The 14,066-nt window shown below is 39.6% G+C and overlaps 1 protein-coding gene across 2 annotated transcripts in view; it reads left to right on the top strand.

Annotated features, from left to right (window-relative positions):
* The window catches only part of LOC140737730 (GTP-binding protein Rit2-like), a 324,036-nt gene that overhangs the window by 186,347 nt on the left and 123,623 nt on the right, over window positions 1–14,066 (top strand). For both annotated transcript variants that reach the window (XM_073064315.1, XM_073064316.1), the window contains exon 4: window positions 6,155–6,346. In XM_073064315.1, the coding sequence (XP_072920416.1) occupies window positions 6,155–6,346 (192 nt within the window). The remainder of the gene's footprint in view (window positions 1–6,154; window positions 6,347–14,066) is intronic.

The following is a 14,066-nucleotide window of genomic DNA, read 5'->3' as shown; positions in this document are numbered from 1 at the left end:
TTAAGTATTTTGATGCTGCACTGGCATTGTTGCTTGCAAACAGGCGGTCGTGCCCATTAAGGCAGCACTCCATAGTTCAAGTATCTGACAGGAGTGTCATTCTGCCTTCAGGGTAGGGAAACTGAAGTAGATTATTCAAATACAAGTTTTCCAGCTGTGGGCCCCAGAACAGGCCAGAAAACACACTGACTTAAAGATAGATAGATAGATAGATAGATACTTTATTCATCCCCATGGGGAAATTCAACTTTTTTTCCAATGTCCCATACACTTGTTGTAGCAAAACTAATTACATACAATACTTAACTCAGTAAAAAATATGATATGCATCTAAATCACTATCTCAAAAAGCATTAATAATAGCTTTTAAAAAGATATTACAGATGCATGATAATGTGAGAAGTTGGAGAATTTCTACAGCAAAGTTGAGACCCTCAGTACCATTAGCTGGTGTTGAGGACTCAGGAAGGTGAGTGAGGACAGGAATATTAAGCAGCAGGAGTATGTAGAGCTTAGCTGACATTTTAAAGCCTCATTATGGGCAAAACTTACTGGTCCATGGGCACTCACAAACACTTTAATTTTGTGCCTGATCCTAGAATATTCATTGTTATATCAGGTTGATAGCATCTTGTATCGTTGAATAGGCTCAAGACACTAGAGGGGACAGTGGAGTGGAATGGTAGGGTCATTGAGGAAAGAATCCACGGTGATTGTAAAGAGGGGGCTGAGGCCAACTGATGGGAAGAGAAGTTGGAGAGTGGGTTAGTTGCTAAGTTTCCTTCTTGGTAATTTGTCCTAATTCAGCAAAGACTCAACAGAGTTGAGAGGATGTTTCCATCAGTGGGGACTCTAGGACCAGAGGGCACAACCTCAAAATACAAGGACATAACCTTTGAATAAAGATGAGGAGGAAATTCTTTAGCCAGATTGCGGTGGATCTGTGGAATTCATTGCCATGTTTGGTGGTGGAGACCAAGTCATTTGGGTATATTTAAAACAATCTTTGATAGATTCTTGATTAGTAAGGGCATGAAAGGTTACTTGGAGAAGGTAGGAGAATGGAGTTAAGAGGGATAATAATCAGCCATGATTGAATGGCGGAGCAGACTCTATGGGCCAAATGGCCTGATTCTGCTCCAATGTCCTATAGTTTTATGATCTTATGGACTCTGGACATGCACACTGATATCTGAATATGTACAATATCCACTTGAACACTTTAGCTCGATAGAATCTACAGGCTGCTTATGCAGAAGCAGGTCATGTGCGTAAATAAATCCAGTGTGATCAGATCGTCAGATGCTGATTGCACCTCCGCATCTTCTCTCCCCTGAAATGACCTGCCAGCACACCAAATGATTACTAATATTAATCTAGCTATCAAGCTCACTCTTCTCCAATATTCAGCAGCTGCCCTCACCCCAACCTCTCTTCCCATTAATTGGCTTCAGTCACTGCAACCCTCTGAGATTCTCTCTGCTTGGACCTGACCATCCATCTCCATCATCGTCCTCTGTATCTGAAGTTCTCTCATTGTTTCCCTTCAATAGAATCAGGTGGTAAAACATACCAGCTGCATCACTATTCAATCCAATTTATAACCCCTAAAGTATTTGATGAATAGGAGTTTGTAAATGATGATATCAATGGATCTCGGTTTGAAAGGGTAAACTGCTTTAAGTTCCTCGGCATCCACATCACCAAGGACCTCACGTGGTCTGTACACGCCATCTATGTGGTGAAAAAGGCACAACAGCACCTCTTTCACCTCAGATAGTTGAGGAAGTTTGGTATGAGCCCCCAAACCCTAAGAACTTTCTACAGGGGCACAATTGAGAGCATTCTGACTGGCTGCATCACTTCCTGGTATGGGAACTGTACCTCCCTTAATCACAGGACTCGGCAGAGAGCGGTGCAGACAGCCCAGCGCATCTGTAGTTGTAAACTTCCCATGATTCAGGACATTTACAAAGACAGGTGTGTAAAAAGGGCCCAAAGGATCATTGGAGACCTGAGTCACACCAACCACAATCTATTCCAGCTGCTACCATCTGGGAAAGAGTACCGCAGCATAAAAGCCAGGAGCAACAGGCTCCGGAACATCTTCTTCCACCAGGCCATCAGACTGATGAACTCACACTGATTTGAGTGTATTCTATGATACATCGACTGTTCTGTTTAATATAAATTAATATGATTGCTCATGGCACATTTAGATGGAGACGTAACGTAAAGATTTTTACTCCTCATGTACATGAAGGATGTAAGAAATAAAGTCAATTCAATTCAATTCAATTCAACAAGAGACAAATGTTGAAGTTGGAGGGAAAAGAACAGTAGCTCAGTTCTATATAATATTGCGACTGAAGTGAGCACAGACAAGGGCAAGGAAGCAGCCTTATTGACTAATTGAATTTACAGTTTAAAGTTCAGGCATCTATGAAAGATTTATGGAAGAACTTGAACATGTAAACTGTCCTTCATGAATTCGGGGCTTACCAGATCTCAGCTTCATTACTTGTGGAGCATTTCCTAGTAATCATTTACTGCAAAATTAGAGTGAAGAGAAGTGATTATAAATTTTATCACAATCTCTGAAAATAGGATGTAGATCTTTGTGAAGAGGTAACAAACTACATTTATAGTCATCACCTTCATTAACAAGAGAAAGGAGCTCATTGCAAAAACTGAGATAAAAGGTTACAACTGATCTGGAACAAAAGCACAATAAGAAAGAAATTTCTGGGGATGCTGGAGTACTGAGAACAATAGAAACATAGAAAACCTGCAGCACAATACAGGCCCTTTGGCCCACAAAGCTGTCCCGAACATGTCCTTACCTAAGAACTACCTAGGATTACCCATAGCCCTCTATTTTTCTAAGCTCCATGTACCTATCCAGGAGCTCCTTAAAAGACCCTATTGTTTCCGCCTCCACCACCGCTGCCGGCAGCCCATTCCACACACTAACCACTCTCTGCATAAAAAACTTACCCCTGACATCTCTTCTGTACCTACTCCCAAGCATCTTAAACCTGTGCCTTCTTGTAGCAACCATTTGAGCCCTAGGAAAAAGCCTCTGACTATCCACATGATCAATGCCTCTCATTATCTTGTATACCTCTATCAGCTCACCTCTCATCCTCCGTCGCTCCAAGGAGAAAAGGCCAAGTTCACTCAACCTGTTCTCATAAGGCATCCTTATAAATCTCCTCTGCACCCCTTCTATGGTCTCCATGTCTTTCCTGTAGTGAGGCAACCAGAATAAACATGAGAAAACATGCAAATGCTGGAAATTCAAAGCAACACACACAAGTTGCTGGAGGAACTTGGCGGGTCAGGCAGTATCTATGGAAATGAAGAAACAGTCAACATTTCAGGCCAAGACCCTTCCTCAGGACTGGAAAGGAAAGGGGAAGACACCAAGGAGTTGGAGAGAGGAAGGAGGATAGCTAGAATAAGTGAAGCCAGGTGGGTGAGAAAGCTAAAAGGCTTGAAGGTAGGAATCTGATAGGAGAGAAGAGTGGACAATAGGAGACAAGGAAGGAGGAGGGGACCTAGTGGGAGTTGATAGTGAGGTAAGAAGGGATAAAAGGCCAGAGTAGGGAAGAGAAGAAAAGGGGTGAAAGAGGCAAAAAAAAATTGCTAAAAGGAGAAATTGACGTTCATGCCATCAGGTTGGAGGCTACCCAGACGGAATATAAGGTGTTGCTCTTCCACCCTGAGGGTGACCTCATCTTGACACAAGGGGAGGCCATGGATCGAACTGCTGGAACGAGAACGGGAATTGAAATTAGGCCACCGGGAGGTTCCGCTCTTGCCTGATGGAGCAGAGGTGCTCAAGGAAGCAGTCCCCCAATTTATGATGGGCCTCAACAAGGCAGAGAGTCTGCATTGTGAGCACCGGACACAATAGATGACCCCAGCAGATTCACAGGTGAAGTGCGTCCTCACAGGGAAGGACTGTTTGGAGCCCTGAAAAGAATGAAGCATTAGGGAGAGAGGTCTTATAACTCCTGTGATCTTTTGATTACTTGAATAATATCCTGAGTAATTTTGCAATTATTTTCAGTTAAGTAACTGACAAATTTAATTGAACCAGATAGCCATTAAAATAATAACTAATGCTAGTAATAAGTACAGTAGCACCGCTGTGTCTTAGCCTCAGGGTCCACTGTTCAGTGCAGTTCTTCAAACAACAGCAACAATTTTACTTCTATAAACTTTAATTGTGATAGAATTAAAAAAAGACACCAGCTGTATGAGAAAATACAAGAGCCTGGTCAAATTGAGTGATTTTTTTTTCAGTCTGAAAGAGAAATAAAGAAGCTAAAAATGTTTAGAGACTAAATTCCAAAGTCTAAAGCTTCAGCTGCTGCTAAAAAAAGAATCAATTAAATTCGAGGCAATCAGAAGTTCTAATTTCTCTGAGCACTATATTGCTGGAGTAGATTAAATAAACACAAAAGGACAAAGCTGAGTTGGAAAATAACAGATTCTTTTAAAAAGATCAAGGTATGCTGAAACAGTATCAGTCAGAAAGCACAGGTGAAGGAGGCCAACAGAAACTGTGGGCTAGAGCAGGGACAGCAGAACGTCAAATACCTCAGAGTTGAATGAGACCCAAAATGTGTCGGAATACTCAAGCCCAGAGGTAACAAGGAAATAGGAATTTCTGCTGAAGATCAGCTGAAGCAGAGCCGAAAGGGAGTGATACTTTCTTGTAGTAGCCCAGGGGAAAGCGGAAAGAGAAGCCTATGCAATTGATTCACTAGCTTTGTCCATTTATGAAGAGGTACCCAAGTGTTTTAGTGTCTAGTACTGAGCAAGCCTAACACTAAAGCAATAAAATAATTCAGCTTCATTCCTAATGCAGAGCCTTTATTTTGGGTCATATTGGTGCTAGGGTGCAGCAATTTGTTGCAAGCTGCTCTCTGCAGATCCATTCATTTTACTCTATTCATTGTACTCTTTTAAATCTAAATTCATTGCCTTGAAGATGCTTTATTCTGCATTCCGTTATTATTTTACCTTATACTACCTCAATGCACTGTTGTAATGAATTGATCAGTATGAATAGTGTGCAAGGCAAGTTTTTCACTGCACCTTAGTACATGTGACAATAATAAACCAGTTTAATGATTTACTTTGCTCAGCATATGTGTATTTTGGAGAATCAGTTATGGAAGCTACTTAACATATTGAAGACACTCTACATTATTCAGCTATAAATTTTAGTATCAGCACTTGAATAGCTTTTTATATCCCATCCACCAATATCCATGTCTGTTTCTGCAGTAAGTAATCCCAGCAAACAAACTTCTACACAAAAATTGGAGTACATAATTTTGAAGTTTTATGAGCATATATAATATATGAATCTACTTGGACAGGTAAATATGTAGGAAAGATTTAGAACAAAGTGGCAAATGGCTTAGATGGCCATCTTAGTCTACAGTGACCAGTTAGGCCAAAGGACCTGTTGCCCTGCTGTCTCTATGACAGTCAGACTCCACAACTCTAGTGCTATACTTACATTCGGGACTTATGGTCGCTTAGTGGTTAGCACAACACTTTAACAGTATCAGCAACACAGGTTCAATTCCCACTACTGTCTGTAAGGAGTTTGTACGTTCTTCCTGTGACTGCAGGGGTTTTCTCTGGGTGCTCCGGTTTCTTGCCACAGTCCAAAGACATTAATTGGTCATTGTAAATAGATCTGTGATTAGGCTAGGATGAAGTCAGGGGCTGCTGGAAGGGCCAGAAGAGCATACTGCAAGTTGATTCCGATAAATAAATTCGGTTGGAGGGAAAGGGTTGCAGGAGAGTGTCATCGGAATGATATACAAGAGGCAGTGGTTGTTTTCTCTCATTAACCAAAAAGCAATTTCCTTTATCCCACAGTCTAAACAAGATTAGTAAACTCAGTACAAAGGATCAAATTGAAATCTTGCTTCTAAATTTGGCTTTTCTCATAAGAAAAGTTAATCAAATCATTTCCAATTACCTAGCATAAGAAGTATGCAGGTCATTTCATCAAAGTATAGGAGAATTTACACTTGAGTGTTAGAGGCTTGTATTTAAATGTTCTCCTTTCATTTATGGGGTTCACGTATTGGTAATATTTCCTGCTCTTCATGCTTATCTGCAGGCAGAATTCACAGCCATGAGGGACCAATACATGAGAGGTGGAGAAGGCTTTATAATTTGTTATTCCATTACTGACCGCCGATCATTCCAGGAAGCTGCCGAATTCAAGGAGCTCATCTATCGTGTTCGGCACACATATGATATTCCAATAGTTTTGGTTGGAAACAAAACAGACTTGGAAGAATATAGGCAGGTAAGAAAACTTCCCATGCTAATAATAAACTTTATAGTCATTCTTCAGGAATTAACAATGAATTTGATGGCTTTTGTTTATTCCATTACTTTCTAAACATTTTTTTTTTGAAATGTGGGCATTGCTACCAAGGCCTGTTCTTTTCTCCATCATTAGTTGTCATTGAGAAGGTAATGCTGCAATCTGGAGCTGCTGAATCTGTCTTGTGAAAATATTCCCACCGTGCTGTTGCGATTTAGACATTGTGAGAAATGAAGGAACAACATATTTCCAGGGAGAAAATATTTTCATAAATATTTAAATTTACAACTATATTTCCAAGTTAGAGGATGCAAGGGGTGCTACAGTAGTGTGGTGATTAGCATAACACTATTCTAGCACCAGCGACCAGGATTCAATTCTGCTGCTGGAAGTAAGGAGTTTCTACTTCTCCCTGTGACTGTGTGGGTTTTCTCTGAGTGTGCTTTCCCCCACATTCCAAAGATGTATGGGTTAGTAGGTTAATTGGTCACTTGGCTGTAATGGAGCCTGCGGTCTTGTTGGGTCAAAAGGACTTGTTATCATGTTACATATGTGAAAAAGGGACTCTGAAAGTGGTCAAGTTCCTGATCATCTTCTGCCCATGTTCTTGGTAATGCAAGTCAAGAAGGTGTGGTTGCAGTAGACCAACTATAATGTATTTTGTAGATGGCACATACTGTAGTCAAAATAAATGTTGATGATGGTGGATGTGTAATCCAGTGGTCTGATTTCTTCTCAGTGGCATTAAGCCTTTTGAGAGTTGTATCTACACTGGGTTGACTGGAGTGTTACAAGTTAGATCACCCACAGAGGATAACATGCCTATGATCTGATTTTGCAGCCACTGTTATAATTCTGTCACAGAAAAAATGCATTGATGAAGCAGTTGAAGGACTGCCCTGAAGAGCTACTGCAGTGATGCCCTGGGGCTATGACTGACCTCTAACAACCACAGCCATTTCTGAATTATCACAAAACAGCTTGTGGTTCTTTTAGAAAAAAGTAACCTCTCTTTCACTAAATAAGTTATATTTGTGTTGAATGATCCAATTGTCACTGAACAAATACAAAAGGAAAAGAAATATTTGGAAAGATGTTTGTTTGACACTGATAAAACATTACACTGAAAATGAATGTCTGCTTTGTAGAATTTATATTTTATTTTTAGAATGTTGCAGTTAACTTTAAAAACGTATATATGGTCTGTTCAGTAACATGATTGAGATAAAAAACAGAAAGTAAAAGCATGAGTAGTGCATAATCTTTATCAAATATTCATATCAGGAGTCTATGTGTAAAATATCCAGATTTGTTTACAGAATTTTGAGTGCAAGCATAGGCAGTGAGGAGATAGCCAAGATTCCTCAGGGGATGTAAGCAGGTGAAATGAATAGGCAAAGACATGAGAAATGAAATAGAATGGAGAGAAATGTACATTGAGCACATCTACATGAAACACTGTCTTAGGGAAGCAGCATCCATCATCAGAGATCGTCACCATCCAGACCATGCTGTTTTCTCGCTGCTGCCATCAGGTAGAAGGTACAAGTGCCTCAGGACTCACACCACCAGGTTCAAGAACAGTTACTACCCCTCAAACATCAGGCTCTGGAACAAAAGAGGATAACTAAACACATCTATTGAGATGTTCCCGCAACCAATGATCTAATTTTAAGGACTCTTTATCTTATAATTTCATGCTGTCTTTATTTATTGCTATTTATTTATATTTGTATTTGCATAGTTTGTTGTCTTCTATGCTCTACTTGCTCTTTTATTGATCCTATTTCTAGCTACTATTCTATAGGTTTGCTGAGTACGTCTGCAGGAAAAGGAATCTCAGGGTTGTATGCAGTGACATGTATGTACTCAAAATTTTACTTTAGTTTAAAAAGTGGAATACTTTTTAAAATGGTGAACATTTGAAAGGTGTCAGTGTACAGAAGGACCTGAGTGCCCTTGTACACAAATTCCTGAAAATTAACATACTGCTACATCAGGTAGGTGCTATTTTTGCCATTGCTACAAGAGGATTTAAGTGCAAGTGTAAAGATGTCTTTCTGTAATTACATTCGACCGTGATGAGACCACATTTAGAGTGTTATGTACAGATCTTGTTTCCCTACTAAGAAAATGTATAGTCTAACAGAGAGAGAGGAAAAATGATCACCAGCTTGAGCCCTGAGATAAGGAGATTGCTGAGTCAGAAGAAATTGCCTATTTTTTTCTTGAGTTTAGAAGACTGAGAGGTGTTTTCATTGAACTGTACATTGTTTGTTGATACCAAGGCTAGATGCATAATTGATGTACCCCCTGCTTGGGATACATAGAACCAGGAATTACAGTCTGATGATGTAGATTCAGGACAGAGATGACAAGAAATTCACTTATCTTTGCAGGTACAGTCGGTCCTCCTTATCCGCAAATTCAACCAACCGCGAATCGCGAAAACCCGGAAGTGCTCTTCCAGCACTCGTGCTTCGAGCATGTACAGACTTTTTTCTTGTCATTATTCCCTAAACATTGCAGTATAACGACTATTTTACATAGCATTTACATTGTATTAGGTATTATAAGTAATCTAGAGATGATTTAAAGTATACAGGAGGATGTGTGTGGGTTATCATGGATTGGGATCGAAAAAAATCGGAAGTTCTCTTACTAAGTAAGTCGGAACAGGTACATCCGGTATTATTTAGCGTCAGTTAGTCAAATGTTTGCATTCATATAGAGTATATATTTTACCTTTCTATGCATATAAAACACTTAAGAATGCACGTTTCAGCACTGGGCTCGGGAAGTTCCCGAGTTCGGTCTAGTGACAGATCGCTATGGAGTGCACTCTCCACCGTGCCGGGTTGATGTGGAGAATCAAAAACCCAAACCCACCAAACCCAATAATTAAACCACTGCGTTGCTTGGTAATAATTGTAGCTGTCATTGGGGCACAGCCTTTCTCACTTTATCCTTTAAAATTGTTCCGATCGTTGACTGATGAAGCCTAACGCTTTTACAATGACTGATGGTGTTTCACCTCTTTCTGATCGCTTTATTATTTCCACTTTATTTTCAATTGTTATCGTGATCATTTTCGTGAACAGAAACACTGCGGAGTCAGATCTCTGCCGCTGGGTCCACCGCACTGAGACAGGTTAAATAAGGTCTTGGGTTCCGCTGGGTCCTAAGATCCACCGTGTTGAGACAGGTTGAATAAGGGACTTGAGCATCCGTGAATTTTGTTATCCGCGAGGGGTCCCGGAACCAATCCCTCACGGATAAGGAGGGCCGACTGTATCTGTAGAAAAGGACTGTAGTGACTCAATCACTGAGTGTGTTCAAGGTGAAGGTGGATAGATTTTTGTATACGGTGGGAATCTAAGGATATGGAGTTAGTGCTGGAAAATGATAATGAGGTAAGAGATCAGTGAATCTCTCAATAAATAAATCATCAGGCATCAAGGCCCCTATATCCATCTTGTGCTTCTCGTTCTTGTATTTTTGTGAATTCAAAACCTAAAAAAAAACAAAAATTTCCAGTAATGCCAGAGTTTTATTAAAAATTATTTCAACATTTGAGAGAAGAATGTTTGGTTCATGTGGCACTTAATAAAATATTATCATATTTAATTTACTACTGAAGGATATGTTAAGAATTTTAAATTCATATTAAAAGTAAATAGTATTCAGATCCTTTCAGAAATAATGAACATGATGTGCTTGATAGTTTTATTTGTTACCCATTTCAATGTACTCAGCATTATCTGATTGTGGAGATTCATAGTCAAACAGTCCTTTATACTGTGTATTCCTGCATGTCTTGGAGAACATTAATTGTTTATAAATTTTATTGCCAACTCCATTGAAATATTTTAATATTTTATTGATGGCTTTTTATGTGATTTCCCCAGTTAATTTGCTGTCTGTCTCCTGTTCAGGTCGTGATGTATATTGTATTCTTCCTTGGTTTGTGCCTGAGGGCAGGTCTGAAGCCTTTGGATGAATTTTCTTTGGTCTTTTTCGCCTTTGCTGCAATAGGTTCAGCAGAAACTACACATTTATCCATAAGCTACCTTTATAATGAGGAGGCAGAACGTTGCACAAAATTTACCCCCAAAATGAAAGTCTTCAGGATGCAATTAAGGTCTTTTTTTTAGTTTAAATGAGTTAAGATGTAATTAAGTTATAATTAAGAAATAATCAGAATTAATTAACCATATGATAATAGTCATTTTGTATTTTATGGGATATAAAATAATTATGCATTACTCTGCAAATGGGCTGCAATCTTTGAAGTTCTTTAATTAAACAAAAGAAGATGTGAGTTTTAAATTGCCTTCTCAAAATAAAGATAAGTTGAAATAATTAAAGATGCAAACAAAGATCTTACTTTCTTTTCCATCTGGAAAAAAAATGCACTCAACATTCTTTATGGCTTTTTCATCATAATGTTTGTTTTAATAACATTTTGATTTTAAAGATTTTTCTCTTCCTCTCTGCTTTTGTTGTACAATATAGAGAAGTCAGTACTGCAGTGGTTCTCTCCCAGTTTAAAGTTTTAATGTTCCAGCAACATTTATTGACAATTCAGACAGCAAGATCCATGCATGTACTTTGCACCCCAGGTGGTTTTCTACCTATTAAAATCAATTGACATATCTGCAAGGACCACAAATTAGGTTCATTGGTCTCTGCTCCTTAATTCCCTGCAGGCAGTCCTGTTGCACAAGGTGGTGCTCCAAGGTTACTTGTAAAATTCACGTTGGTATTAGTGAGTGAACCTTCCATGACAACAGCCCTATTTATCATCATACGGTGGCCTGGTCTCTACTCTCATTCTGACAGGGGTTAAAAGGCTGGTATTGCTGTTAAGAATGTAAGTGTAATTTGCTAGAGAGCCAATATCCCCAGCTGTCCGTTTTTGATCTGAAGTCAGTAATACTGCAGGTTTTACTGAAAATTGCAGTTTAGTGGAGTTATGGGTCCATGTATTTGGGCCGAGGTATTCAGACCAGTGGGATGGGAGTGTTTCTAAGAGAGACAAACAGAATATTGGAATTATCCAATGTCCTTTCTTGTCAGTCCTACAGATTTTCCTTTTGAAGGTTTACTTGGATGACATGCTGCCTGATTCTTGTGAAGGAAATCCTGTGATATTGTGATGGATCTGAACAAGAAGTTGATAAGGAGGGTTGAAGCTGTATGGTACGAATACTAACTGGAAGGGAAAACTCAGGTGGACTTGAGTCTTAGGACAGTGCAGAATATCAGTACATAAGACAAAGTCTGGTTATTTAGAGAGGATTGGTCGATAGAGTGTACATGGCAGTGGAAGAGACTCCAGGCATTGGTTTGTGATGGGTAGATGGACTTGAGAAATAGTGGTTGCAGAGGAATGAATTGATGACAGTTTGGTAGGTCGGGCATGGGAATCAATGAAGAGAAACATAGAAAGCACAGAGAACAGAAGTGTGTGTTAGACTATTCATCTGAGGGTAATCTGCTATTCAATATGATCATGGCTAATCCATTATCGCTGTGATACACTCCTTCCCCAGAAGCCCTTTGGACACAAACGCAGTGTCCATTATTAAGGACCCCCACCACCCAGGATCTGCCCTTTTATCATTGTTACTGTCAGAAAGGAGGTACAGAAGCCTGAAGGCACACACTCAGTGGTTAGGAACAGCTGCTTCCCCTCTGCCATCTGATTTTCTAAATGGACATTGAACCCATAAACACTACTCCACAATTTTTTTTTGTTTTTTGCAGTACTTATTTTTAAACTTATCTATTTAATTGACAAATATACTGACTAATTCAGTGTTTCCTCTATTTATCATGCATTCACTGTACTGCTGCTGTAAAGCTAATGACTTTCACAACATATGCTGGTGGTTTTGAACCCAATTCTGATTCTTTAAGCTTGGAAATCTGTTTTAAATTTATTCAGCTACTTGAACTCCACCAGATTCTGTGGCAGAAAATTCTACAAGTTCACCATGGTTTGCATGATGAAATTGCTCTTCATCTCATTCATAAATGTCTTACCTGATATCCTGAGTTCATGACCCTAGATTCTTGAATCCCTAGTCAGGGCAAACATTGTCTTTGCATTCATACTGTGTAGCCCTGTCAGAAATGGTACCTTTCAATTAGATCTCTCTTTCCTCTACACACTAATGAACATTGGCCTGATCAACCTAATCTTCATTCAACACAATGCAAGAATCAGTCTGATGAGGTTTGGTTGCACTCTCTCAAATGCAAAGATCTTTTTTGTTACGTTAGCAAGTCAAATCTTCCAGTTCGGTTCAGACAAAGCTGTGTACAATTTTGATTAAAACATACTCGCTCATTTGCTCAGAACCTGGTCATGAAGGTCAATGTATCATTAGCCTTCATATTTTTTTTAAACGTAGAGATACAGCACAGTAACAGGCACTTCTGACCAGCAAGCCCACACCACCCAATTACAACCACGTGGTCAATTAACCTTCTAACCCACACAACTTTGGAATAGATGAGGAAGCTGGAAGAAACCCACACATTCCCAAGGAGAACATAAACTGTTTACAGGCAGTGATGGAACTGAACCTGGATCACTAGCCCTGTAAATAGCATTTCATTAACCACTATGCTACCATACCATCTTTCTTACCTCCACACCGAATTTCCATGCTTGCTTTCAGTCACTAGTGTACAAGGACACTGAGATCTTCCACAGTAATTTGCCCTTACAGAATTCACAAATCACTTCCAAAAATTTGAGATATGGAATCAAATTTGCTGTCATGGAAGTTAGGTGAAAAAAGAAGAACATTTATAAATAAACACAAGTTTTTTTAAGCTTCCATTTCTTGACAAGTGCAAACGACACAGCGTTGTGTTCCAGAAACTATTTCCTAGTTGTCAACCAGTTTTCAAACTCATAAAAATAGTAGTTAGTGGCACTGATGGTAGGGGGAAATGGTTGACAATGGGGAAAGGTGGTGATTGGGGGGTGAGATTTTAGTTGGACTAGGTTAGTCAGTGCGGAAAGATGATATGCAATGGAAAGAGATGGTGATGATGGGAAGGCTGACATACTTGAGAGTTGGTGATGCAGAGAGAGGTGGTAGGCAGTCAGGAGGGATAGTGGTTGGTGAGAGGAAACAGCAGTTATAAGTGAGAAATAATAATGTGGAAGATGGCAGTAGTGGTGAGGATCAAAAGAGATCAGTGGGGAGAGGGTTGATGGTGTTGAGACAGTCTGTAAGAAGAGGCAATAATCATGGTATGATTGGGAAGATGTAGCATTTCAATTGTGGGTACTTGAGGAGAGAAACAATGGTAAAGAGAAAAATGTGATGATTAGTTGAGAGAATTTGTGGTCAAGAACAGGACAGGTAAGAGGCAATGACAGTAGGATAGCAAAATGGTGTTGAGGGCAAGCAGAAGTGGTCCGAGGGGATAAGTTTGCGGAGTGTAGGACTCACATTTTAGCCAGGTGAAGAGCATTCCTGCTCCTCTCAACTCAGAGAATGCTTGGCAGGCTCTTACCTTTTAGACTTTTTGTACCTTCTGCCTCCTGCTGTTTTTTTTTCAGACCTAGTAAACTTGGCTGAGGTCATTAGAAAATAAATGTTTTATGATGAAGAGAGGAGCATCCTTAGCAGCTTCACAGATCCTCTCCATGGTATTAGCTGCCCACTCCAAACCT

Source organism: Hemitrygon akajei, chromosome 13, assembly GCF_048418815.1.
Source record: "Hemitrygon akajei chromosome 13, sHemAka1.3, whole genome shotgun sequence".
Lineage (NCBI taxonomy): Eukaryota > Metazoa > Chordata > Chondrichthyes > Myliobatiformes > Dasyatidae > Hemitrygon > Hemitrygon akajei.
This window is presented reverse-complemented; position numbering and strand designations above follow the sequence as displayed.